Raw genomic sequence first — 24,506 nt, forward strand, 5'->3', positions numbered from 1 at the left:
ACAGAGACTTAGATCCAATCAGAGCAGCAGTGAATCCTGATAAAGTCCTCATCGTCTGCCAACCAGCAGTCTGACAGTCAGATACAGAGACAGACATGTTGAGGCTGGTGCTGGTGGTGCTGTTGGTTTGGACATGGACAAGCTCAGCGCTGGTCAGGTAGGAAAAACAGCCTACACCTTCATTAATATCGGAGTACAAATACAGTAACTCTCTTTACATTAGTCAGGTCTTGTGTTTGGCTGCTCAGAGGGCCCCACAGCCACCAGAGGCCCCTCAAAAACAAATTACAAATGTAAAGACTGCAGGTTTTTTCTTAAAAGGTTTTTGTATCTCATGAAAGAGGAATGGGCTTGTGAAATAGAGTTCAAAAACTTTTTACTCCCCACAATTTGAGTCACTTTTTGTTTTACATTAGAACATTTAAAGTATTCCAAGTACAGTCTAAATTTTTTCCAGGAATTTCTCTTGTTTAAAGGAATAGTTCGACATTTTTGGTACTTCTATCCGTGTGTGCACTGACGTGACAGTGAGCAGCTGCAACAAAAGAGTTTCCCCTCGGGGATCAATAAAGTCTTTCTGATCCTGATTTTGGGAAATGCGTTTTCTAGCCGAGAGTTAGATGAGAAGATTGATACCACTCTCATTTCTATGCGGCAAATATGAAGCTACAGCCAGTTAGCTTAGCTTAGCAAACTTAGCTAAGAAAGACTGGAAAAACAACGTGTCGCTTTTACAATTCAGTTTATATCTGATATAACATATTAATCAGTGAGCTTTAGAGGTGCAAGTAAGTGGATTTTGTTATCTTTGGACAGAGCCAGGCTAGCTGTTTCCCCCTGTTTCCAGTATTTATGCTAAGCTAAGGTAACTCCAGCTACTTATTTACCGTACAGACATGAGAGTGGTATCAATCTTCTCATCTAACTCTGAGCAAGAAAGCAAATGAGCACATTTCCCAAAATGTGGAACTATTCCTTTAAGAATGGGGACGGGGGGGAAACTATGAAACATCAGTGGGACACAAAGATTTTAACCCAAGATACTAAAATGGTTCCTCCCCAGGGTGCCTCTGAGGCGGGCTCAATCGATTCGTACCCAGCTGCGAGTTGACGGCCTGCTGGACGAGTTCCTGAAGGATCACCGTCCCGACATGTTTAACCGGCGTTATGCTCAGTGCTTCCCGCCCGGCACGCAGTCGCTGCGGCTCGGACGCTCCAGCGAGAAGATCTACAACTTCATGGACGTAAGAACAACACTCACTGTCTCGACATTTCCTGACGTACTGCTGAGTAAGGCACTAAACCACCCCCCCCCCGTCTGCTCATGATGCCAAAGTCCCACGTCCTTCTCCAGGATTTGCAGGCGTCCAACCCTGCAGGAAGATGCCTTTTTGTTTTTGATCAAAGTGTATTTAAAACATGCACAGATAAAAGTATTGAACTTGTTTGCAGTCTCTTAGGATGCATGTGTGCGATTTATTTCTAGTCAGTTTAAAAATTTTAAATAAAAAAACCCCTGAATGGGCAAACTGAAAAATTATAGACCGTTACTACGCCCTCTCAAAGTCTGCAGGGATACGAACTTGGTTTTCTCCACACTAACTACCACGTGATACCAACGTCGTTATACTATTGGCTCACAAGCCTTGTTAGAAGCAGGAACCAAACGTCAGACATCTCACACAGAGATAAACAAAACATTCATTTTGGACCCGTCAACATTTTTAAAATGGTTAATTCACAATCATAATATATTTTTTTTAGGAAAAGTGATACTTTTAATCCGCACCTTTCTAAAAGCTCTGTGAATGTTTTTTTTTTATTTTTATATATTTGTCTACATGAAAATGTTATCAATACAACCTTTAAGTCGGGCATCAAACCAGCAACCATTTCACATAACGTTTGTTTTTTTATCACAGCCACACTGCTGTAGACTTACACTGTGTGACTCTGTTGTGTGTCAGGCTCAGTATTATGGTGAAATCTCTTTGGGGACACCGGAGCAGAACTTTTCTGTGGTTTTTGACACCGGCTCATCCGACCTCTGGGTGCCATCATCCTACTGCGTCAGCCAAGCCTGCGGTACTACACTACACAACACTGCACGCACACACACACACACACACACACACACACACACACACACACACACTACACTACTCACAAGTGTTTGAGTTCATATTGGTATTTTATAATAGTTGTAGGTCAGGACAACATGACAGCATTAGTTTAGTGTGTTCCTGATTGTGATAAGAAGTTCAAGGTCTTTCCTTGTGTGTGTGTGTGTGTGTGTGTGTGTGTGTGTGTTCACAGCATTGCACAAGCGTTTCAGGGCGTTTGAGTCAACTTCTTTCCGTCATGATGGTCGGATGTTTGGGATTCACTACGGATCAGGACACCTGCTGGGAATCATGGCCAGAGACACATTGAAGGTTCATGTGAATGTTACAATATTACAATTACAAGAAAGACTGTATTCGTCAGTATACTTTGGTTTACACTGGTGGCCGAATAGTTAAGACACATACCAGATATTCACAAGGTTCAATTTCAGTCGGCGCCTTAGCTGCACGTCACACCCTTCTCTCTCCCCTCTTGTTTAATGTCTCATCAGCTGTCCGGTAAAGGCGAAAATGACACACAAAAAAAGTCTCAGACACATCTGTCAGTGAGCCTGCTGATCTAAACATCTGTTCTCGTAGCCGGAAATATCACCACCTTTGGTCACAAAGCTTCCTTATAAGAGATGGCTGGAGGAGTTATTGACTCCTTAATTTCAGCATGGAGCAATTTAGGAAAGAAGGTTTAAGACACTGGAATTGGATGCAAAAGTAAAGATACAGTTTGGAGCCCTCTGCAGAACCTTAACAAATAAACAAATTATAAAAAATGTTTAAATAAATTTGCATGGGAGCATGTCAAAGTTGCCAGTAAAAACTCCCTCATTGACACACAGTACAGCTGTGAAAACAAAAAGTTATTTTAAAACATTTGAACTTTATTTTAAGGAGCACCCTGGTAGCCGAATGGTTACACTGCATGCCGCATAACTGCAACGTCCACGGTTCGATTCTGGCTTGGGACCTGTGTTGCATCATGTGTTGTCATACTCCTCTGTCTTGCCTTGTTTCCTGTCTGCCTCTTCACTACCGACTGTCCAATAAAGGTGAAAATGTCCAAAAAAACATCATCTTTAACAAAAAACAGGATGATGTGTTTTGAACAAAATAAAAATACTCATGTGCTTCGAATTTCCAGACAAAAATACAGATTCTGGAGTCATGGAACTATAAAAATATCCCCCCCAAAATTTGGCAATTTGTAACAAAAACGATTATTAGTCCCATTTATTAAGATCATACCAAACCAACTTCGAGAAACAACCTCAAACATGTGAGGGTTTGTGGGCAAAAGGAGACTGATGTAACAAAAGAACAAAATCTCGTCAAGGAAGGAGGATTTGAAGATTTGTTTTGACCCCATGTAGCTGGAGAAGCTGAAGATGTACTCTATTTTATAATATTCTGTAATCATTTGTCTTCTGTTCCAGATCGGGGATCTGACCGCCCTGAACCAGGAGTTTGGGGAGTCAGTCTACGAGCCCGGTGCTGCATTTGTAATGGCGAGGTTTGACGGTGTTCTGGGGATGGGTTACCCATCCCTGGCAGAGATACTTGGAAACCCCGTTTTCGACAACATGATGGCGCAGAAGACAGTGCAGGAGCCAGTCTTCTCCTTCTACCTCAGCAGGTGCAACCTCACCGGTTTTTAAGAATTTCATATCTCCAGGGATTTTTTCAGACTCACAAGTTTGTCTATTCTCAAGCATTCACACTGGGAGCTCACCAGAACAACCAGTTTAGGGGTTCATTGCCTTGCTCAGGGGCACATTGAAGTGAGGGGAGTTTCTTTATCAAAATGATAAACAAGCATTTTGATAAAGAAACTTTTAAGTCACACTTGCTTGTGGTATTCAAACTGGAGTCCACTTTCTTCCAGGAATCCTTAAACAAGTTGAAAGATCCACAGAGTTTTGGGTGTTCAAGGGGTTTTAGGAGAGGTTTGGAAAGGGCCCAGGATTTCCAGGAAGTTCCAAAGGGTTTCAAGTGGTGCAGGAGGTTTCCCTGTGTTTCAGGAGAGTCCAAGGGGTTCCAGGGATCTCCAAGGATTTAAGGAGGATTCAGGGGGTTACAAAGGTTTCAAGCATTCTTTTGCTGTTTTGGGGGTCCATTTGGGTTCCTATGGCTTCAGAGGGTGTCTAAATGCTTTAGGGTAGTCCAAATGTTTTAGTCAGATGGATCCAGGGGATTCCAAGGCGGGCCAGGGGCTTCAGAGGGTTCCCCGGTGTTTTAGGATGGCCCAGGGTGTTCAAAAGGGTTTCTGGTGGGTCCACAGGTTCCAAGGGAGCCCAAGAGTTGCAGTAGAGTTCAAGAGTTTCAAGGTAGTCTAAGGGTTTCCAGGAAGTTCCAGAGAGGAATCCAAGAGATCTAGGGTCCAAGGTCCCAGGGTTCTTGAAGGATCGCAAGAGTTACCAGGGATCAAGGACTGTGGGCTAGAAGGTGGTGGTCTAGAGTCTAATCTACCTTTCAGACCACTTCTAGAGGCAGAGACCTTTAGACTCCAGCAAAACCCTATACCACAGATTAGTTTTTCCTCTCTGGTTCAATGAATGCTAATTAATTCAATTTGTTGGTAGAATGTTTTGTTGGATTGATTGGCTCTTGGGACATGGTTTAAGATATTTGGTTGCAAGGGATCCAGGGAAATCCAAGAGTTGCAGGAGTTTCAAGGATTTCACAGGAGTCAGATGGTCCCAGGAGGGTCCAGAAGACAGTATTAAATGCAGTTTGTTGATTGGAATGTGATTTTTGTCCTTGCAGGAGAACAAGTAACAGAAACCCAGAAGGCGAACTGTTGCTAGGCGGAAGAGACGATGCGTTGTACATAGGACCGATCAACTGGCTTCCTGTGACCTCTAAGGATTACTGGCAGATTAAGATGGACAGGTTTTCCACATGTTTTTAATATTGTCATTCTGAGTAATTAATTAATTCATTAATTGTAGTTGTAATCTTGAACCCAAATAAAAGTCCTGACCCTGTAATAACAGCAAGTGCTAATTTTCAAAATGTTTTCCTTGATTTTGGTGGCAACTTTGGCGAGTAACGGTAATGGTTCTTGACCACGTCCAACATCACAGTTGTGTGGTCACAATTAGTACATTGTGCTGGCGTGCTGTGCAATACATGCTGCAACCACTAGATGCCAGTCCAAGCAGGATAATTAGACAAGGTGCAGTTACTCTTCAAATAAGGTGAAACAGCAAAATGTTCTCACTTGGAAGGATTCTTACCCGTCCTTGTGAGGAGATTTAGTCCCAATGATCATAGAAAAACAAGAATTAGCACACCACTCAGAAAATGATGCGAAATGATGATCTCTGTGAACGTTTCAGTGTGGCAGTGCAAGGTGTGAGTTCGTTCTGTCCTCATGGTTGCCAAGCGATTGTCGATACTGGAACCTCCCTCATCGCCGGACCGACCAATGATATCCTCATCCTTCAGCAGCTGATTGGAGCCACGCCCACAAACATAGGAGAGGTTAAACAAGAAAATCTAATTGTATAATCTGAATCTTATGTCTAATAGTAAATTAGACATTTCTGGAGAATAGTTAAAACTTAAGAAAAATAGAACATAGTATACAAACAAAACTGAATACTACTTTTGGTGAAATTTGATGAAATAAAATATCATTTGACCTTTACCTTTGAATGTGTTTCAGTTCCTTATCGACTGTGTCAGGTTGTCCAGTTTGCCTCATGTGACATTCGTCCTTGGAGGAACAGAGTACACACTGACTGCTGAGCACTACGTTAGGAAGGTGAGTAAAGTTTGTCATTCTGTCCGTACTTTGTCTTCTTTAGCTTGTCTTTCCAAATGGCTGACCGAATTTGTTTAGCAACTTTCTGTATTTGTTGTGAAATATTAGTAAGGATTACATTATTAGTATGTAGGGTAGGGATCAAGGAGTGTGGTCTCGAAGGTTTTGGGGTATTCTAAAGTTGTTGTTTTTTAGGGGTTTTAGAAGCGTTCAAGAGTTCAGTGGAGACTAAGGGTCCAAGGGTGCCAAAAGGTTCCTCGGTTTTTCAGGAGGTCCAAAGGGTTCTAGGGAGTTTTCAAGAAGGTTTTCAGAGTTTTAGGGAAGTCTAGCAGATATCTCAGAATGGACTGGATCCCTGGATGAGGCGCAGAAGACAGTGCAGGAGCCAGTCTTCTCCTTCTACCTCAGTGCAACCTCACCAGTTTTTAAGAATTTCATATCTCCAGGGATTTTTTCAGACTAATGGCATGACTCACAAGTTCGTCTATTCTCAAGCACTCAAGCATTCACACTGGGAGCTCACCAGAACAACCAGTTTAGGGGTTCATTGCCTTGCTCAGGGGCACATTGAAGTGAGGGGAGTTCCTTGTTGTTCTTACCTGTACAGGTTTTATCATTTTGATAAAGAAACTTTTAAGTCACACTTGCTTGTGGTATTTAAACTGGAGTCCAAGTTCTTCCAGGGATCCTTAAACAAGTTAAAAGATCCACAGAGTTTGGGGTGTTCAAGGGGTTTTAGGAGAGGTTTGGAAAGGGCCCAGGATTTCCAGGAAGTTCCAAAGGGTTTCAAGTGGTGCAGGAGGTTTTCCCTGTGTTTCAGGAGAGTCCAAGGGGTTCCAGGGATCTCCAAGGATTTAAGGAGGATTCAGGGGTTTACAAAGGTTTCAAGCATTCTTTTGCTATTTTGGGGGGTCCATTTGGGTTCCTACGGCTTCAGAGGGTGTCTAAATGCTTTAGGGTAGTCCAAATGTTTTAGTCAGATGGATCCAGGGGATTCCAAGGCGGGCCAGGGGCTTCAGAGGGTTCCCCGATGTTTTAGGATGGCCCAGGGTGTTCAAAAGGGTTGAACCATGTGCCACAGAAGGTACAGTTTGAAGATTTTCAGACCAGCCAAACTCTATACCGCAAATTAGTTTTCCTCTCTGGTTCAAGGTATGCTGATGAATGAGGGATTGTGGGACACTGGTTGTTGTAGTGAAGGGTGTCACAGTCAAATGTTTTGAATCGTAACGTTTGCTTCTATAAATACAGCTAACATTCAGAATTTACTTTTTTTGGTCATTTGTTTGATGGACCCATGCACTTTAGATGTTTTTATGTTTTGTCTGTTTGTATATCTTGGTCCTGAGAGAAACGACAATTAATTCATATTTTTTATGGCTGACATGACAAATAAACTTGAACTTTAACATAAATACACATTATGATACTGAAATGTTTGTTCAAAAGCCCTTTCTGTGTCTCTCTCTCTATCTCCAGGAGATGCTTGGTGACAGGGAGCTGTGTTTTAGTGGTTTCCAGTCTGTGGACATTGTTTCCCCCAAAGGCCCCCTGTGGATTCTGGGAGATGTATTTCTAACAGAGTTCTACAGCATCTTCGACAGAGGACAGGACCAGGTCGGCTTTGCCCTTGCTAGGCACCCAACCGAAGACTAACCCATCGGTTATTAATAGCTGCCAACTGTATGATCAATAAATACCATACAAAGACCTTAACAGCATTTTGTAATTCTTGCAAAGGCACCAACACAAATGGCACTTGTTTGCAACTAGCTAGCAGCATTGTGCTTAAGCTATCCATCATTCTCTCTTATCTATTTTGCAACTTTTGTGAGAATCTTCAGTCAGCAGTCCATCAATATTACCCAATCATAGACCATCTAGACCATCCCCCAAAGTACATCATCAAGGACGAACAAATCATTGGCTGAACTGTTCAAGTATGGCCTTGGTGACACCATTCACCATTTTTGGTGACACACTGACAAGTCAGCCACAACGCTTTATTTTAAAAAGTACAGTTTTTGGAGCTTCAGCAGCAGCAACAGATACTGTATATTCATTACTTCAGTTACATTTACAAAAACAGACAAACATAACTGTTATCACATGACAAGACAGAAGATTTGGTGCTAGAAAAGATTTTCTTTTAGAAACCTTTAAAGTCCAGTCAGTAATCCTGAGTGCTTTATCTCACCAGCAGTCACCACAGTTGAAGTGTGTTGCAGTTCTTCTAATGGCCACCAGATGACATTCAAGAAAATGCTGATTGTATAGAAGTGAGTGGGGAAACCCCCAACCTTTCTCTAGAAATAACAGCTTCAGCTCTTGATAGTTAATTTCACTTCTTCTAATGTGCATGCGAGTTATTCTTCCATTCCATATCCAGAAAATATTAAGGCATCAAAAAGGCATGTTTCTTGAATGGCAGGTGTTTCAGCCTATCCCGCTCAGCCGTGGTGGTTGTTGCTTGCTCTTCCCATCTTTGCCCATGTTGCCCATTTTTTTTAGCTTAAAAGTTGATTCTTGTGTTCTTCTGTTGTTTTGTATCTTTTGTGTTCTTTAGTGTGCCATTTTAGGGTTAGGATTAGGGTTTGTCTCCATTGACAAGGCAACAAGCGGTAACTCCAGGCTTCAAAACATCCCATAACAGGCTGGAGCTTTCTAAGGATTTGTTGGTTTAAGTCAACTTTCCTCTCAGTGAAAGTTATGACTTCTCTTGTTGGGTAATGTCGTTACCAGCTTGGAGAGTGGCTCTGTCTGATTGGGCAGTATTATGTTACTGTGTGAGTGGTTCTCATTTTTTGTCCAAGCTCTGTGATTGGGAGTCTTTTCGCTCTCTCTTCTCTTCTCTCTCTTCGCTGTTGTTGGTTCCTTCCTTGTCATCGTCCTCAGTCCCGGCCATTCCCTGGAAGTCGTGGTCGTACTCAGGGTCAGGGAGCTGCAGAGTGTTGGTAGGTGGACCAGGTGATCGTCGGGATTGGAATCGAGCCAGGCCTCGTCTCCGCCTTCCCAGAGCCTTGGGGCTCGGCAGGCTGCGGACCGACCCCTTCGACGACTGCCTGGAGAACTGGAGGGAAAACTGACGCCCCCGTGGCCGGGTCGGTGGGCAATTCTGGAAGTTTTGTGTCGTCCAGCGGAATGCCTTGGGTCCCAGCTGGGTGGGGGAATAACAGATGGAGCCGGTCCTGGAAATATAAAGAATGAGTCAGACCACAAGGGGAATTTAAAGCAATGGAAGGGTAGGATTACAAATTTTAAAGGAGAAGTATATTACCAAAGCTAAGATCGCCTGTGGTTGTTAGTCATTTTTGTAAGCACATTGTCTCCACAGCGTAATGGTTTAATTATGGACAGAGTTTGGCAAACAAGGAGTGGAAAGTCGGGAGTTATAACACTTTGAGAAGAAAACCAATGAATTACCACGGGGTGTCCAAGCCCGGTGCTTCCTCTGTGGGGGAGGGATCCAGTCCATTCTGAGGTTTTGTCACTTCACCATTGCCAGAAGAATCCATGTTGTGACAGACGTCACTGGACAATGGCGGGCTGACGACAAGCTGGGGGAAAACAGCAGAGGGTGAGCTTTCAGGGGATGGAGGGTTGCTGCTGACCTCCCTTAAGGTAGACAGGGTGTCCATGGCAGAGGGGGGCATGACCAAAGAGGAGGGTGGACCCATGTCATCTGGACTTGGATGGACCCTGGATGGATTGATGGACGGGAAAATGGATGTCAGAAAGACCAACTGTTAATACAATCAGACACAGACAGTGCTAACCACTGAGTCACCTTGCTTCAATTCAATTCAATTCAATTTTATTTATATAGCGCCAATTCATAACAGAAGTTATCTCATTGCACTTTTCCTACAGAGCAGGTCTAGACTGTACTCTTTATAATATTATTTACAGAGACCCAACAAATCCCACCATGAGCAAGCATTCATGTTTTTACTTATTGTATCATGCTGTCTCTGCATTGGACAACATGCATTAAGCTCCCGTTTATTTGTTCTTTTGTGGTGTCCCAATAACATACCAGCTGTATTTGAAATCGGCCAACATGGGTACCTTTAGTACTTTAAATGGAGCAAACCTGAAGTCTGGGAAGAAGCTTCCTGTTGCGTCACTGCTGTGTCGTTTGAAGATGAGTCGAGGAGGTCGAAGCTCAGGAGGCTCCTGAACACTCAGCAGCCGGCGGACTCGACCCAGAACCTGCAAACATCAAAAAAATATGAAGAAATGAATATCCTGTATACATACAATCTGTATACTCTCTTCCCCTGGAAGGTCTTCTTCCATTCAGAACTCAGATAGCACATACCTGCAATTCTTTCAATTATTATTTCATGACCATGTTTAGAAATGTTTAATCTGCACAGATCTGTATCAATCTGTGTTAAATATGTGCACCAGTCATTTAAATTTGGTTGCATTTGTGCAATTCATTTAGGGGTTCTGGCAGTATTTGTCAAATAGTCTTATACTGCAGAATTTAAGAAAAAAGGAATATATGGCACATTAAAAGATATATATTTTTATTTATATATATATTCATAATTTTGGGCTCATCCAAATATTTTGTGCATTAAATTTGTTAAAGAATGGGTGAAAGCTGTAGGAGAATTACAAATTACAAACTACACAAACTATTGCAAAGAAATGACATAACATTTTTTTAGGCAGAAAGGAGAATACCCTTTACTGTAGACTCCAAAGTACTGAATCCAGGAAAAAAATATTTTTGTTTCTACACCATAAGGTTCTGGAGTTACAAGCCAAAATGTTAAGTGCTTTATAAATCGAGTATAAAGTGGCGCTTGGTTACATGGTTTAATGAAATTTCCCATTATATTTGATATATTATATTTCCTGCTTACTGACTCACAAACAATCATACAGGGCTAAAAACATTTTTGACAGAGGTAATAAAAAACATTACCGACTCTTGTCGCCAAGCCAAAACAGAGTCCTGTTGCCGTGGACGACTGTCGCTAACGTCAGCATCATCAAACTGCAGGATGTCAGAGAGTCTGGGAGAGATATTGGACAACAGTTTCTCATTTTGCTGATGGACTAAAACTCTAAACCCAACTAATTCTCAAACAGCCAGTCAGAATACGACAATATAACGTTACTGAACCCTGGCTTGAGATAAACAATAGCCACTGAGCTACACTGTTTGGGCTGAAAACTACACTGCGGAGTAACACAACACTTACATTTCTATAATGTTGATGTAGATTGCACCCTCTAGAGGATAATAGCATTATACAACAGTTACCAGTTCTTGTGTACTGTCAAAAAGTTTCTTCCAAACATTCAAATTAAAACAGAAGTGAAAACACTGACTAGCTACCTGCGTAAAAGTTGACATAACAACAAAAGAGGGTTACATAATTGGCCTCAACCAATCAGCTTGCTCGGCTGCCAGCGTGTAATATGTAAAATATGTGTGTGTGTATGTTAATAATAATAATAACTTTATTTATATAGCACCTTCCAAAACAAAGTCACAAAGTGCTTTACAATAAAAACATATAATAAAAGCAAAAAAAGATCCATAAATTAAGATTTAAACACGATAAAATAATTTAAATACTGACCCCATGTCGGTGGTGGAGCCGAGGAATGAAGGGATGCAGTAGTCGGCAGCAGCCAGCGTGTAGGGCGGCCGCGCCTCGCTGTCGTTCCAGTACATGTCTTTGGTCATATGAGGCAGGTTCATATGCATCTCATCTACAGCCAGCAGAGACACCTGGAGGGACAGGTAAACAGGAAGTGACGACAATCAAGGGTTTCAGGATTTTAGCGTGGTTTCTGTTTTTGAGAAACGTTCAATGCAAGCTCCGTGTAATTAAACACTTAGAGACTCATATTATTGCTTGCCCTAGTAAAGTAGCTAATACCTGCCACAGGTGACTGGAAGATAATAGGGGCAGTGCTGTTCCACTAGCCCCCGAAACACATGTATTTTCTCCTAGAAGGTTCTTTCTGTCAAGACAAATGGGTCTCTACTACCGGACCACATGGCGGTGTAGTCCCTCATTCGTCCAGGAGCGTTCTATCGTAGAAAAGGTTTCAGTCGTAGTCATCTGGACACTGTTTTCAGAATCAAGACGTTTCGGCTCCCATCCGGAAGTCATTCTCAATTGTGAAAAAAATGGGACGGGAACTAGAAATTGGGTGTAATCCGGACATTACAACATAGAGCCCAAGAAGTGCCCACCGGCTCAGAGGGTAAGAAGAACGAGGAAAGGCATGTCCAGAATGCACTCTCAGCCTGTGGTTATCCTACTTGGGCTATCAACAAAGTTAAAAGAGCCAAAAAACAGGACAAAAGGGAAACAGAACCACAAAGGAACGGTGTCTCCATTCCTTATGTTTCTGGACTGTCGGAAAAACTACAAAGGGTCTTTAGACAGCACGATGTTCCTGTTTTCTTTAAACCAGGCAACACTTTAAGACAGAAACTCGTTCACCCTAAGGACAAGATGCCCACACAAAAACAGAGCAATGTAGTTTACTCCATTCAATGCAGTGAGGAAAACTGCAAAGAACGGTACATAGGTGAGACCAAACAGCCACTTCACAAAAGACTTTATCAGCACAGATGACGCGCTAACTCAGGATTGCAGAGCGCCGTGCATTTGCATCTAAAAGCTACAAACCGCACATTTGAAGACAGCGAGGTGAAGATTCTTAGTAGAGAGAAGAGTTGGTTTGAACGGGGTGTCAAGGAAGCCATTTTTGTGAAAAAAGAAAACCCCTCTTTGAACAGATATGATGGTCTGAGATTCAATCTTCCCAAAGTCTATCACAGTGTATTAGCACATTGGTCACGCCAATCACATGCTAATCAGGTACTTAACAGTGATGAGGGAGGTGCAGCCAGAAAACAATAGGCCTGATTACTGATTACTGGGCCATCGTGGAAACAATTAGGTCAGTTTCAGGTGAAACTAGGCAGAGTAATCAGCAGATACTCAGGTAGACTCCTTCCTGAGGGCAGGGCTTAAGCAACACAGAGTAGCTTACATTTCTGAGTTCCCGTCCCATTTTTTTCACAACTGAGAATGACTTCCGGATGGGAGCCGAAACGTCTTGATTCTGAAAACAGTGTCCAGATGACTACGACTGAAACCTTTTTCTACAACCGGACCACATGGTTCAGAACCTGAACATATAAGAGGATTCGAGCCTCTCTCTGAGTGCTGTGATTGGCTCCCAACCTGAAGGTTCCTGTCGATGATCCAGTTAGCTTCAAAGTCGTCATCGTCCTCTCCGAACGGGTTGATTAGCTGCTCCGCTACCTGACAACAAGGCACAAATCATATCTGGAATTCAGTCACACTGTAAAGACATGACTTCACGCACAAGTAGAGATTGTTCTGAACACCTTCCCTGTTTGCGCTTTTAAGGATATTTGCATATTTGAGATGTCATTTGGCTGCTTGTGGTGGTCCACCTCAGCTATATTAGGCACGTTCATGTTTCTCAGAGGATCAACCATTTTAATTTAATGACCTCAGCGCCTTTCTTCAAGCGCTACACACAGGAAAAACTTTAAATCTTTAGTCCCACTACTTGGGAGGCTCTTTTCTGCCACTCTGGGTCTAAGTAAGTTATTAATAACCTCATATGGTGTGTTATTAATATAAGAGGACAAGGTTAGAGAAGAAAAACAGGACACGTCTGTTTATGTCTCAGTAAGGAGGAAAACATTGTCAAATGTGTGATATACTCCATTTTGTTGTTAGCTTCTTTTCTTCAAGTATCGAAAATCAGCTCCTGCACAATGGCAGCAGTTATGGTAAATTTATTGCATAGCTACGTTTCATTCAAGCAAACTATGTGAGTCTTTTCCACGGCTGAAAATAGTCCTCAACAAATATACTTGTGAGCTGTTTTTAAAGAATTACGTCTTCAGTAGGAACCAATGGGCTCGGAGCGGAGAGCCACAGACAGGAAGTCAGAAAGTACTGAGAGACGGACTGACACATTGTTGGTTTGGGGATTTCGAGGGATTTGTTGACATTAAGCCAGCTTTTTCCTGTATGGAAACGTTATCTGCACCTTCAGCCAGCCGGAGTAGAAGAAGAACTGCAGCAGGGTGAAGACGGGGACGTAGAAGTCGAGGTCGTGTCCTTGGTAACCCTGGGCGGGGTCGAGGAACTGACGACCAATCAGACAAGCGAAGAAAAAGGTGTAAACAGCAAGAGTGACGACCTGTAGAGAGAGAGAAAGAGATAGAGAGAGATAGAGACTGCACTGTATACCCCTCGCTCTCTCTCTGTGGGAGGTTCAGAGCACTGATTGGGTTACAGTAACGATGGAAGATGATTACTGATGTGATTAGATGAGCTACATCCGTTTTAAACATGTTATGGTGACAGGTGTAAGAACAGAGAGACAGGCCTGCGTGTAAACCAGCGGGATGCCGACCCAGTCGTAGCCGAAAAGAGTCGCGCACCAAGTCCTGAACAGATTCATCTCCTGAAAGCAGACACAGAGGCACAGATTCAATAGGGTTGCCAGTTTGGCAGCAGTCGCCAAACCCACATTTCTGTAACTCAACAGGCTGATTGGAAGAACAACCCCACCCACCCTTCGGGGAGTGAGCTGAGTGTCACATTACCTACGTGTCTGGTCTTTGCGGTCACATACTAACAGGGTTTTAGACTCTCAAGTGGCTTTGCTGGATGCTGGATATGTGTGTGGCTGCTTAAGTGCCCTTTTGTCTTTGACATCTGTAACCTAATGGAACACTTCCATGCTTCATGTTTGCACTAATGTCTCACCAGTGTATGAAAACAGATTTGCCTCAATGTTATTTGTGTGAACAGTTCGACAATCCACGTTAAAACGTGTAATCTGTAAATATAAAACACCTTCCACAAATACAAAAAAAAAAAGATTTGTAAACTCACAAGAATATTTTGCAAATATAAAACGGATCAAATTCCACAAATAAAAAAAATATATACCTGTGAATACATTAAATTAAGTTTTTATTTGTGATTCGAAAACGCATTTGTGGATCTCAGTTCTACGCTTGTGGATTTGTAGTTTTGAGACAAACTTTCCGCCAGTCCGAAAAACACACTTTTTTCTGTTAATCGACTAATTGATTAATCAACTAATCATTTCAGCTGTATTTGTATAAACTGTTGGGGGAGTTTAATTTATAACAAAACATCATATTTTATAAACTCTTCATATGTTCTGTGCAAAAACCTTAATTTGTAAAGTAACTAAAGCTGTCAGATAAATGTAGTGGAGTAAAAGTACAATATTTCCGTCTGAGATGTGGCGGAGTAGAAGTAGAAAGTGGCATGAGATTAAAATACTCAAGTAAAGTACCTGGAAATTTGTACTTAAGTACAGTATTTGAGTAAATGTACTACATTGCATAGTTAGGATAGGGATTTAAATCAAATCCATCACATGTGATTGGAGCACTCAAAAGTGGGTGTGATTTAACGAATATAGCGCAATATGGAGGTGTACGACTGTTCACCTCCACCCACACTACGCTCACCCGCGTTTTTATTTCAAGAGGACAAGAGTTTTAAATGAATAATCAATCACATTATTTGGAAATGTAAAAAAAGGTTTTTGCCAGCAGAAATCCAAACACATACCTGCTACTATAATATTGCTCTGCTAGCTACCCACACTAGCTAACGGTCAAGTGTGGTTTTATATGATGGGGGGGTTAGCTAGCACCCCAAATCACATTTGATTGGATATGTTAATGTAACCACCCTGAGTTCAAGATGAGTCATCAAAAATATACTTGTTTGCTAACACAGCCTCGTTAGCTTTTTATGTTAGCTTCAGTTTTTCTTCCATCAAATATGTTAGCTAGCTAGCTAGCATTGAAAACACATGCTACGTTTATTTTTCTGCAACATTTACTTCATCTCAAATTGTTTTGTTTTGTCTTTCATGTTGGTGTGATGTGTCTCACGTTGAGAATGTTCTGCAGGTCGATGCTGTCTTGGATGCGCCCTTCCTGTCGAGCTTTAGACGCCAAGTTGGAGAACCAGACAACAGGAATCCAGTACTTCAGATGAGGAGAACGGATGTTCTCAAACACCTTCCTCTCCTCTGGAGTCATAAAACCTACAGGTGGGGCAGACAAACAGATGATTCAAAACCAGTAAACGGTATCTTATCCCTTATGAATCCTGCACAGCTGTAGATTACTAGCAGTTTTGTAGTTTAGACAAACCCATTGTTGATACCATTTGTGCCTGCAGCAATTCAATATTACATTCTGTAATTGCCTCTCTGTATTGAGCAGTTTAATTTTGTTTCAAAAGCCGGTGCGTGCGCATTTGACTAATGTAAAAGACAACATTGCATCATGAGTTTAGTATTACCGTGTCAGGCGGCTCAAGGTGTTTTCGATCCCCCCATAAGTCAAAACACGTCATTTCGAACAGATGTCTGGGACCTGTACCTGGGATGCCCAGAAGTGCTAAGCCAAGAGTCCTAAGTCTTTGAGGTCTCATGTGACTTAGCCCCTCTGGAAATACCATGACCTGGATGACTGAGGATCTTCACAGACATAAATATAGTACATTAAAAATATTTCTAAAGCAGTCCAGCGTCTCATGAGGCAGCTGGGTTTGTTGTCTCCGGATGTGTAGTTTCGTCACAAAATGACAGAATCATATTTGGCTCCACTGGACTTAATATTCATGTGCACAGGGGGACGTTTTGACCCAAATTTGGCTCTAATGAATGTCAGCTGTTCACCAAAAACATTAGAAATCGTCTTCTTGGGGGATTGACTATCAGCAGAAATCTATTGGACTTTTCCACCGATGCCGTACAAAAAGATAAAACAAAGAAAATGGATCGCATTGCAAAGGAAGTAGGAGTCTTGTAGTGCTAAAATTCCCAAATCTATCTATCAAATCTAATTTTTCTTGGCTCTGAAACTGATCTGTCATCTCGCTTTCATCACATCGGCTTTATAGAAACCTTACATGCCTACAGACAGACACTGGGATAATGTTGCGTCGCAGTCTGAGGGCTTTAACTCCTAACAAAGCATGAAGGATCAGACGGGTCAACAGCTCCGCTCTCCTGCAGCTCAATTAGAGTCCTGCTCTAATTGGCCGATAATGAGCCAATCCCTGGGGTCAGATCACGATTACAGGAAGGAAGAGGAACAGCCGGGAAGGGAGCTGAACTCCATCTCACTTCTGTCATTTCCGTTTTGACGCACTGACACAGCATGGACATTTCAGTCACACACATGTACACACAAATATACAAACACTGTATGCATTGCACACATGCTGTGCAGGCTACTTGGGCTGCACAATATGTTTTATACATCAAAAACCCGAAACACAAAACTGTTCACACACCTAAACACTCAGACTCTCACCTGCCTCGACCACGTGCTCCATGGTCGGGAAGCGTTTGCAGACGGCGGTGCTGACGGAGCGGAAGATGAGCAGCGATGTCAGGTTAACGTAACGTACTAGCGTCCTGCGCAGCAGGCGGCCATATTCATCTTTACCCTGAACACAGCTGTAGGAGGCAGAGGAAACACTTAGAAATCACACGGTGTACTCTGCATGTGCACCCCCCCCCCCCCCGAACTACCTACCAACACCATGAACTAACCACCATCTGTCTTGGTTTAATGTCCCTAAAACATGAGTGATTATCTGAATTTAAAAGGTGGCGGGAGCCTCTCTAAAAAACGTAATGCCAGCGGTGAAAACGTACTCAGACCCTTTACTTTGAAGTAAAAGTAACAATACCACAGTGTAAAAATACTCTGTTACAAGTAAAAGTCCTGCATTCAAAATTCTACTTGAGTAAAAGTAAATATTACCAGCAAAATGTACTTTAAGCATCAAAAGTAGAAGTACTCACTACGCAAAATGGCCACTTTCAGTGTCCCGAAAGATGATATATTTCTTTAACTTATGCACACAAGATAAATAATTTGTTATTATCGGGGCTCTCCCGTTAGTTTTGTTGAGGGGCAATTTACAACTTTATAATTCTTATAAGTACATGATGACCTCATGTAAAGCCCAGCAGAGCTTCAACCTGATTGGTCTAGTCAGCAGCATAACTGAAAACACCTGTGAGGGTCTGTGGGGCCCTTTAATCTGTAACGGTGCGTCATATTTAATAAGTTGATCATACGTTTTGTATGTAAAATCAAAGTAACTATAGCTGAGTAGAAGTAGAAGGAGTAGAAGTTTAAAAGTAGCATAAATTGGATATACTACGTCAAAATTGTACTTAAATGTACTTGAGTAAATGTACTTAGTTACTTTCCACCGCTGCTTAATGCTGATGTGTTGGCGTTGTGTTTATCGTTCAGGTAAGCAGCCTTTGATTTAGGACCATCACGATCCTGGATCGCCATCCCGACTAACCCGAACATTTCGGCTCGTAAAATTTGTTTACGGGAAGAACGTTCAAAGGTCACCCCCTGCTGCAAAAACCAGGTCAATAAGGTCGCAAAAAAACAACACGGGTGCAAAATCACCTGACCAAGAAAGTTTCCCATCAACCAAATTCAACGCAGACGTTAAAAGCCGTGCAGGCAGAATGAGCGTATACTTTCTGATAGCTTGAACGAACCTGGAGATGAGGAACATCAGTCGGTCCGGCCAGGGCAGGTTAACAAACTGGTTCCACCATCGATTCACCACCAGAGTCACATAAAAGCCTAAAGCACAAAGACACACCGATCAACAGTGTGTATTTTCCCTAAATTCATTTTTAATTCAGACAAATAAAACTCTATCAGCAGCTTCACCCCAGATTCCTTGTTTTTAGTGTGTGTTTAGTGTTTTTAATGTCTGAAGCAGGGGTAAACAGCTAGCCTGGCTCTGTCCAAATGTACCAAAGAATCGGCCCACCAGCACCTCCAAATCTCACAAATATAACAACGTAACTGCTGCTAGGCGGGTTTAGCTATCTCAGAGTGTAGCATGTTTAGCATCAGTGTGCCTTTAATGTGTCGAGCGTGCATTTAGTCTCTGTTTAGCGTGTGTTGAGCATAGCCAAATTAATTTACGTATCATGGACGAGCAAATTAAATAATAATAGGCCTGTATTTATCAACTCGTATGAGTAAAAGTGTGGAGTTTTTATGTTGAGGAAACGTTGGACGTAGGAAACACGGGGGGTTTGAAGGCTGATAAAAATGCTACGTAGCACCCGGGAACGTATACTGCAGATACTGTGTGTTCTCTGAGTGTGAATCAGGGTGGAGATCAGATACACACTCATCCTGCTTTTAGCCTTTCTCTGCTCTTTAATGATCTGTTTCCATTAGCAGCCTGCTAATGAGGCAACCAAACACCCTGTCTGTCTGTCTGTCTGTCTGTCTGCCTGTCTGTCTGCCTGTCTCACGCTCAGACAGGAACCAGTTATAGCTATATTTTTAGTTTTTTAGTGAGCTTCTATTTTATGGACTATTTTATTTCAGTTTAGTTGTTAGTCACCAACAGTGGTGGGAGAAGTACTGTAGAAATACAGCAGTGTAGAAATAATGTTAAAAGTCTTACTTAAGTGAAAGTACATAAGTCTGAGCATCATAATATACTTAAAGTAGTGAAAGTAAAAGTACTCATTATAATAATATATATTATATCACTGGATTCTAATTAGTGATGCATTAACTAATGATGCAACTACTTCATATACTGCTGGTTGGCATAATCCATAACAATACATCATAATTTATTAGTCAATGTATATTTTGTATGTTAAATAAATGCAGTGGAGTACAAAAGTACAATATTGGCTTCAGAAATGTAGTGCAGTAGAAGTATAAAGTAGCATAAAATGGAAATACTCAAGTAAAGTACCTCAAAATTGTACTTAACACAACACTCATGTGTCAGTCAGTGTGGCTGTGTGTTAAGCCGTGTTCTCAGAGGGCTAATATTAGCCCGGCTCCTCCTGTGATTATTAATAATAACACATATCGACTGCGTTCTTCTGAATGTGACAGGTCTGTAATCTGTGAACCATTGGGAGTCCATCAAGGGAGCGAAATCCGGAGCGATAATGAGACAGATATTGGTCGTGTCATCTTTCAACGTTTCAGTTGTAAAGAATCTGGAGATAATCTTTTGGGCTTTAGTCAGTAAAGTGGAGTCAAACTGGTCTCATGTAAATGAAACATCAAAACAGATACGATACAGATCAATACGTAAAACTTTTGCAGCTGCAGCAAACAACACTGGTTTCTGATTGGCCGGCAGGTGTCTGTTAAAATCATACATGGGGACATCTCAAACAAAATTTAGTGAAATATAGATTAATCTTTAGTGCTTTAGCCTCAAGGTGCAGTACATTAAAGCGCAGGTAACCATAGCAACAGCATTGATGATTCACATTATGTTTCTAGTTAACTGAGCTGTAAAACGAACCCGACCGTGAATTAAACTCACTATAAACACACTTTAAACAAGAGTCAGCCGTGCTAGCAGCTCTGTGAGGCTGTACTTGTGCACAGCAGTGCTCTGAGCTAAATGCTAATGCATGCTAACATGGTGATGGTAATATTCACCGTGTTGGGTTAGCGTGTTAGCATGCTAACATTTGTTAATTAGCCGTAAACATAAAGCACAGCTGAGGCTGATGGGAGCGTCAGCAGCTCTGCAGGTATTCGGTCAGAAACCAAAGTGTCGGACACGTTAACACGTCGACCTGATGGTGGCGCTAGATGGAAAGTCAGAGGATCAGCAGAGTTATTACAGTTCATCCTGAGGGGAGCATGAACGATGAAGCACGTTTCATAGCAAACCATCAAATAGTTGTTGTTGAGATATTTAACTCTGGACCAAAGTGGAGGACTGGCATCGCCATCCACAGAGCGACGCCATTAGCACCAACGCCATTAGCACCAACGCCATTAGCACCAACACCATTAGCTAGAAATGGAGAACCATTTAAACACAGCGTTTTGTACATGGCCGTGATATAAAAGCCGTACGCACAACCAGGTGTCCCCATATAGAAAATAACGAAACAGAAGGCTGCCTCCTTTATTTTCTGCATTTTTTTGGACAAACTAGATGATGATTTTGTTTTCATGGGTCCCCCGAGCATGTGCTCTCTTTCTATAACATGTAGAAATATAGATTTTATTTATCTCGTATATGTTTTATCCTTTACATTTCCTTTTTTTAATCCCTTTTTTCACGCTAATCTTTTAGCACAACGTAGGAACATGCCACATTTCACGCACATATTACTTGGATATGACAAACAAACCTTTGAAACCTTTAATCTTTTTTAATCCTGCATGGTTAGGTATGGTTAGGGAAAGATCGTGGTTATGGCAACTAAACTATGGTGAGGATATGGTTAATGGTTAGGCAACTAAAACACATATGGTTAGAGTAAACAGACAGTAAACAGTGAGACGTACCCAGGACGAAGGTGACGGGGATCTGCTCTGCGTATTTATCACAGTATATGGAAAGTTTCTCAAACAATCTCTTCTGTTGCTCGGAGAGGACGAGCCTGCAGCACAGAGGACACAGACGTCACAACCAATAACTGACGACAAACCGACCAATTATGGTTCCTCTCCAGCCAATCGGAGGCTTGGTACAGTTCCTTTAAATGGCCACTAGATGCAGCTCCAAAACAAAACTCTGACTGCATTGAAGTGAATTGGAAAATACCCACTTTCTCTCTCCAGAAATACAAAGTTAATAATGTTTTTTCTACAATAACCTGAGATCCTAAATACTTTTAGATTTTCTTTGAAAAATGTTCGATTTTGTTAAAAAACAAAAATCACGAGTTACACAGTTTTACAAGGTGATTTTCAGTTCTTATCTGAATATCTGAACAAACTGATGTTGAGAAAATGCTGTTATAAATATAACACGATTTATTAAAGCTCCAGTGTGCAACATTTAGGAGGCGCTACTGGCAGAAATATTATATTTATAAGTATGTTTTTATTAGTGTATAATCACCTGAAAATAAGAATCGTTGTGTTTTCGTTACCTTAGAATGAGCCATTTATATCTACAGAGGGAGCGGGTCCCCTTCCACGGAGGCCGCCATGTTGCACCGCCATGTTTCTACAGTAGCCCAGAACGGACAAACCAAACTCTGGCTCTAGAGAGGGCCGTTCGTGTTTTTTGCGAGTTTCGCGGCCACCGTAGTTTCTCCTACACGCTTGGAAGGGGAGGGCGAGGCGAGCGGTGTTCAAACGGTTGCAAACTGCAATGTCACCGTTAGATGCCACTAAATCCTCCACACTGCTCCTTTAAGCCACGATCAGAGAGTTTTCTGTCTGACTTCCTGTCTGCGGCTCTCAGCTCCGAGCCCATTGGTTCCTACTGAAGACGTAAATCTTTAAAAACACAAATATATAGTTTCATTTTTTTTTTTTTTTAAAACAGCAGTTTACCTGCGTGCCAGTCATTACAAACTCTCGCTGCACAGCCAAACCTTTTTAAAATGTAATATTCAGCTGTAGTGGAGATTCCAAAGTTTACAAAGCTAAACAAACATGTCAGGATGATTTTTGAGGAAATGTAAATAATATTTCCATTTGGTGAAATGATGCAGCCATAAAAAAAAAACATGGAGTTTTAGGTTTAAATGTTTCACTCAGTGTAAACAAGACCTGCACAAACTGGTGCTACTGTCAGACAGAGCGGATTAAGATGATTTTAACACCTTTAAACAACCTTAAAGCCCTCAAACAGCTGCTTGCTGTAGTTTTTATCAGACAAACAGGAGGAAACAGAGCATCTGTTGGGGACTATTTCCAGCGGCGGATGAATCCACATGTGGTGCTGTAGTGAGTGTTTGGGGCAGCAGGACGGTGTGTGTGTGTGAGTCAGAATAAACTACAGTGTGTGTGTTCATGGTGATGAAGGAACATGTCGCCCAGTGCAGCAGAGCGGCTCGCTGATGTGTTTTAATAGTTTCTGGACAACGATGGAGGAAGAAGATCCATCAGGCTGCGATTCACTCACACACACACACACCTGTTAGCAGAGACGTTCATGATGGTTTTGTTGACAAGAAGAAAAATATCACAAGACTTACGCTTTAAAAGTACACGTTTTAAAGGAAACATCCGACTAATAATACACTCTGCAAACATACCGTCACTGTGTGTGTGTGTGTGTGTGTGTGTGTGTGTGTGACCTGTATACGACGCTGAGCACGGTGTAGAGCAGAGCGAACACGACGAACTCTCGGTACAGCAGCTTGTAGATGCTTCCCCTCCAACGCAGCAGCAGCCGGTGGAAACTGAAGAAGGTGGCGTTCGCCACTTTACTGGAATATGTGACGGTCATCCTGAGACAACCTGACAGACAGACAGACAAGTCTCTCTTTACTCTGCTTTCCGGTTAGTTAGCAGCCTGGACAATTAACACCAGTAACATCATGAATGTTGTTATGGATCTAAATCATGATTGTTGTTATTTTCAAAGCATTTTACTCACAGAAAAACGCACAGACGTCTTTGTTTTTCCTCAGCGGTGCTTTCCATCAGGCTTCTTCTTTCCTGATTTGTTTTTACCAATGCCAACCGACCTCTGCTTCCCCCACCCCACCCACCCACCCACCCATCTCTCTCTCCCCGTCTCTCTCTCTGATGCTCTCTCGCTCCCTCTTTCTCTCACCATGATGCTGTCCAGTTGCCCAGTAATGCCAGGCAGCAGACACAAACCCCCCCACACACACATACAGGTCGTATTGCGAGCTAAATGTAGTCATGTTTCAGCTGTGTGTGTGTGTGTGTGTGTGTGTGTGTGTGTTGGCATAGATAGCAGTGGAGGTAAACATGTATAAACAGAAATGCTGTCATGATGTCATACCAGTAAGTGTCAGTAATGACCAGCCAATCACAGACGCAGAGAGGCAGCTATCGAATCTGCTACCTGAATCAATAATTTTATTTTAAGGTGCAGTTTTCGTGATTCACAAAGAAAAGAACAACATGAGCTTTAAAAACATGAAGGTATGAAGTTTCTGCATTAGTAGAATAAAGAAGAAATGTGTTGACTTTGTGTTTCTAAAGAGAAGTTGAGAGGTTTTTCTATTCACTTCAATACAGTCAAAGTTTGGTTGAGCGGCATCTAGTGGCGGTTAAAGGAGCCGCAGCTTGAGACTGAAAACTGGCTTTAAAGGAATAATTTGACATTTTGGGGAATAATCTTATTCGCTTTCTTCTCATGTCTGTGCTCAAAGTACGGATTTTGTCATTTTCTCATTAGTGTTTGTGTGCGGATGTTAAAAAATGAGACAGAATATGTTAATCAGTGAGCTTTAGAGCTTTTAGGATGTGGTCTTTTATTTTTTTTTACGCAAGTACATTTTTATCTTGCATTAAAAATCCTGCATGAAAATTTCCGCTTTTCGAATCCGGTATAATTATCATTTATTGTATTTCGCACCAGGTCTGACTGTCCTTGGGTCCCTTTTGGATCAGGTCTCTTTTTAAAATAAATGTATGCATGTAAAGTACGTGTATATTTTCCTTTTTTCCAAACATATACAATCTACATCATAAACACTTCCCGCATCAACACAAAGCGAAACATCTCGCATTTACCCCACGCCTTTAGATTCTGACTACTTTA

The 24,506-nt window shown here is 41.9% G+C and overlaps 2 protein-coding genes across 3 annotated transcripts; one reads left to right on the plus strand and one right to left on the minus strand.

Annotated features, from left to right (window-relative positions):
* nots (nothepsin) lies at positions 1-7,596 on the plus strand. Its single transcript, XM_044185396.1, has 9 exons — positions 1-157; positions 1,064-1,244; positions 1,968-2,085; positions 2,317-2,435; positions 3,554-3,753; positions 4,884-5,009; positions 5,459-5,603; positions 5,788-5,886; positions 7,366-7,596. Exons 1-9 carry the CDS (start codon positions 96-98, stop codon positions 7,540-7,542), a joined length of 1,227 nt encoding a protein of 408 aa, XP_044041331.1. The 5' UTR covers positions 1-95; the 3' UTR covers positions 7,543-7,596.
* A 255-nt stretch (positions 7,597-7,851) lies between these two features.
* On the minus strand, positions 7,852-23,462 carry LOC122870958 (bestrophin-3-like). 2 transcript variants are annotated; one of them, XM_044185409.1, is made up of 14 exons: positions 23,367-23,462; positions 23,065-23,227; positions 21,317-21,411; positions 18,511-18,598; positions 17,291-17,436; positions 15,857-16,011; positions 14,302-14,379; positions 13,960-14,112; positions 13,116-13,196; positions 11,490-11,641; positions 10,826-10,916; positions 9,980-10,098; positions 9,310-9,585; positions 7,852-9,074 (listed from the first exon to the last, which is right to left on the minus strand). In XM_044185409.1, exons 2-14 carry the CDS (start codon positions 23,214-23,216, stop codon positions 8,684-8,686), a joined length of 1,977 nt encoding a protein of 658 aa, XP_044041344.1. In that variant the 5' UTR covers positions 23,217-23,227; positions 23,367-23,462; the 3' UTR covers positions 7,852-8,683. The 2 variants fall into 2 exon arrangements, 1 of the variants encoding a protein (XP_044041344.1); XR_006376744.1 differs by having other exon boundaries at positions 8,958-9,074; positions 9,310-9,443.
* Positions 23,463-24,506: the final 1,044 nt, after the last annotated feature.

Source organism: Siniperca chuatsi, linkage group LG23, assembly GCF_020085105.1.
Source record: "Siniperca chuatsi isolate FFG_IHB_CAS linkage group LG23, ASM2008510v1, whole genome shotgun sequence".
Taxonomy (NCBI): Eukaryota; Metazoa; Chordata; class Actinopteri; order Centrarchiformes; family Sinipercidae; genus Siniperca; species Siniperca chuatsi.